The 4,036-nt window shown below is 40.0% G+C and overlaps 1 protein-coding gene across 1 annotated transcript; it reads right to left on the bottom strand.

The window, feature by feature from the left end:
- Positions 1 to 1,998: 1,998 nt before the first annotated feature.
- Positions 1,999 to 2,427, bottom strand: LOC137974219 (dynein light chain Tctex-type 5-like). The gene has a single exon (XM_068821095.1). The coding sequence runs from the start codon at positions 2,425 to 2,427 to the stop codon at positions 1,999 to 2,001; it is 429 nt and encodes a 142-aa protein (XP_068677196.1).
- Positions 2,428 to 4,036: the final 1,609 nt, after the last annotated feature.

Genomic DNA, 4,036 nt, shown 5'->3' with positions numbered 1-4,036 from the left:
TGGGAAAAAGCATAAAATAATAGCAAGACAAATAATAGGCCTTTTGTAAATGTAAATGTGCGCTCAGTTGACCGCTCCCAACAAGGGCTTTTCAGGATCAACCGGCTCAACGGGATCGGACCGAATGCATGTGAAGGCGCCCACGGCTGCCGCCATACGATCCATGTGTGATCTCGGAGCACCGCGAACCCAGCCAGATGTAAATGACTGGGAGTCGATTTTGAGGAGGGAGGAAAACCGGAGTACCCAGAGAAAAACCCTTGGAGTCAGGTTGAGATCGACTGAAACTCAGCCCACATACGACCTCGAGGCCAGAGTTAAACCTGGGTCACAGAGGTGGAAGGCACGATTGATGACCACTTAAACACCCTGACTCCCCGACTCCCACCCTGACTCCCCACTCCCTGACTTTTGCAACAAACGATCACATGGTACAAAATCCGCCATGCTGGAGTGCAACAAGCTCATTAATATTCCCCCCCCCCCCCCCCCCCCCCTTCCTCCCTGGGACATTAAAACAAAGAGACCTGAACCAGTCAAGCTTGACTTGCCTTTATTTTAATGTCCCAGTGGGGGAATGATAATGAGCTTGCCCTCCAGCATGGCGGGTTTGGTACCATGTGATCGTTTGTTGCAAAAGGCCTATTTGCTATTGTTTTGTACACCAACATGGCCGTCTCATCACGTGATTGAAAACAATCTATTGCTAAAAATTGCGTTCATAACTGCGAGGATCATAGCTTCAGTAAAGATTCCCTTACACACACCTGCGTCTTACGCCGACCCATTATTGAAAGAGCTTATGTTAGAAAAACGTCTGTTTTCTTCCGATTTCATTTCCCCCTGTGTAATAAACGATTGTAAGACAGACCATCTTTCTCCCTTCCTTAATGCACGTCAAATAAATGGAAAATCAAATTAATTTCTGTAATTTCCGTTCATTGTAGTTGGCCCGGAACACAAGATAGCAGCTATAGTAATGTGATAGTACATGATTATGCAATCGAACGAGAGATCACATGACAATTGTAAAGCAGAGAGCACATGGCTTATAATAAAGCAAGTTGATTATTACATCTGTCTTCACTCATGTCTTTCTAACATAAAGAACCCTTCGGTTACTACATTGGCGACGAGGATCCCAGGAAAGACTTGAGTGAAGACACAGATGTAATAATCAAGTTGCTTTGTTATAAGCCATGCGCTCTCTGCTTTACAATTGTCATGTGATCATTGAATTTGTTTCTGTTACATTAAGTAATCATTCTGAATCATAGTTCTATTTGTTGACATGAGATTTAAGTTGATTTAAGTTGATTGTATGTGCTTTTATATTCTTACGGAAATGTAACTGAAAAGGGAGGAATGTAGTAATATGATAGTACATGATTATGCAATCGAACGAGGGATCACATGAGCACATGGCTTATAATGTAGCAAGTTGATTATTACATCTATGCGGTCTTCTCTCATGTCTTTCTAACATAAAGAACCCTTCGGTTACTACAGCAGCAGTTATTTTGCCTCAGTCTATATGCACGCAATTCATCATCTGATAACTAATGCAGTTGTTGAAATTACTTTTCAAGGGAAAACAACGTTGATGAACGTCTATAAACACGTTTAATTTTCTCATCAGTGGACAAATGAGCACTTTCTTTACAATTCTAAGTGGACTTTATCCCGCTTCGTCCAAAGGGCTGATGGCTAGGAAATTTTTATTGTTTAAAAAAGGAGACGAGATTCTACGTTTTTACACTTGACGTTTTCACGTAAGAAAATTTTTTATATCGAGCTTTTAAAGATAATCTGAAATGGTTTAGAAGTCCTTGTGATCCGTTCTGAAAACAGTGTTTCTCAAGATAGATTCAGTAATTTAATAGTCGTTTTCCTTCAGCGCACACGGCTATAACATCTTTTCATACTCTATAACCACTGACTATGGTACAACGAATCAGACGAGTCGCTTCTAGGTTTCGCGTCTCAGTCCACATAGTTTCAAGAATTTCTTGCAGCATACGTAGCAAACACTGTTCCGACAGCAAATAAAGTTTCGTTCTTGAACCAAGCAGATGCAAAGCTGTCGTATTCTGGTTTCCAAACTTTGTGCGAAGCTTTTACGATTCCAGTATCGTCTGCTTGTCCGATTAAAACGACCACTGCGACGTTAACAAACTTGTGCTCAGTTCCTCGTAGTTTTTGCCTTATCATTTGACTAAGGGCATTGCAACGGGCATCACTGTCCCACGACTCGAAACACACCTCTTTCAAATTTGTCCTCAGAACCTCTTCAATAATATCCTGGATTTTAAGATCTTGAAGTTTACATGCGGGTTGTAGGACGAGTAACTCATCTTTCACAAAGCATCGCTTATCGATTAGTGTAGAGACAACTGTGTTTTCAAATGCACGTTTTCGAGGCGTCATTACTACGAATCAGAGTCGTCGAACAAACTTGAAGTATTTATAAGATTGAAATTCCACAGAAGACGAGATCTCGTGATCTCGGCTGAAATAAATGACGCTGTTTAGCTTCAGATTTCAGTCACAAGAGCAGAAAACCGAGTAAGGCTTTCTTTTCATTTGTGACGAATGAATTAATGCTTGTCTCTCGGGCTTGCCTCCTGAAATTCATTAACAAGAAACGCTCAATGATGTTTCATTAAAGACCGACACTCAGCCTAATCTTAACAAAGTGAAATATGCGAAAACATATCTAAATGTCCCACGCATACGGAGGCATTAACTCTCATTTTCGCCGCTTATCAATAGATGGACGATTAAGGGTGAAAATCCCAGTTAATGTTTTGAATGTCAGAAAGCGGTAAATTGAGTCCAAAAGATCATTTCAACAGCTTTTCTCAAATTTGCCGGTGTTTTCAAAGTCCCAAAATAAATCCTTTAGTCAGCTGTTTAGTCGATGAAAGGAAAAAATATCTTTCGTTTGTTGAGGAAAACCGTGAATAGCTTTTGTCTGGAAAGGAAGCCCTCATTAAGGATCTTTCTTTGCTATCAGTAATGCGATTCATCTCGACAAAATAGCGCTTAATGATGGCAGAATTATCTTTGCTGCGTTTTGTTTTTTAAACCCATCATTATGCGAATTTATCACATGGCGATCGCACTTGCAAAAAGACAACCGGAGGTCTTCCCTTGTCGTGGAATGGAAGAATTACCCAGATTTCGTTTGGGCATGAACGAGGCAACTTGAGAAGCACGACACTGGCCCTCATCAAATGGCTGAAGCGCGACCGGAGGAAAAAGGGAGAAGAACATTTCTAGCCAGATACTACGGAGTAGCCCTGGTGTATGCTGTTAATGTAGACTTTTGGTTTGTGAAGAAATTTTCGTCATAGAAAATTCTCAACAAAATAGTGCTTTTTTGCTGTTATTCTCGTAGCAAAAACTGGCCTTTCGTCCGGCAGTTGTTCTTGTTACAACAACGGAATGACGTAAATAAGAGAATACTAAGATTTGCATTTGCAGATTACTATAGGCAAGCTCTATCTGATCTTTATGCAATAAGCGCATGCAAAATTTCTTCATATTAATACAAAGTCTGTTTTCCAAGGATTTTCCTGCTACTGCCTACGAAAAACAACAAAGTTTTCTCTCCGGTCTTCTTCTCATGATGTTCACGGAAATTCCATTCTGTCCCTCAGTTAACCTAGAACAACCAGTTATGGTACTTAATTCTCTTTCTTACTTCAGTATCACCAAAGTTATGGAATTCGCTGCCTGATAATTTCTGCACTGACTGAGTTAACAAGTTTTAAAATAAGAATCCAAGTCGCATTTTGACGGTATAGCTGCTTTTTCAAAGATAACTTTTTCTTTAAATATTTCATATTTAGTTATTTATCCGTATGGACTGTGTATTTTAGCTGTAAATGTAATGTCTCGAAGATATTAGCTCCTGTAGTTATTCTCAAATTCCAGATGAAATAAAGTTTATGCATGCATGCATGTATTTATGTTAACTTTCGTAGGGCGCGTGCGCACACTTTGTAATCTGCGACCTTCAGTGCTTACCACA

This window comes from Montipora foliosa, chromosome 10 (assembly GCF_036669935.1).
Source record: "Montipora foliosa isolate CH-2021 chromosome 10, ASM3666993v2, whole genome shotgun sequence".
Lineage (NCBI taxonomy): Eukaryota > Metazoa > Cnidaria > Anthozoa > Scleractinia > Acroporidae > Montipora > Montipora foliosa.
The sequence above is the reverse complement of the archived record's forward strand: the minus strand, read 5'-3'. Positions and strand labels throughout refer to the sequence as shown.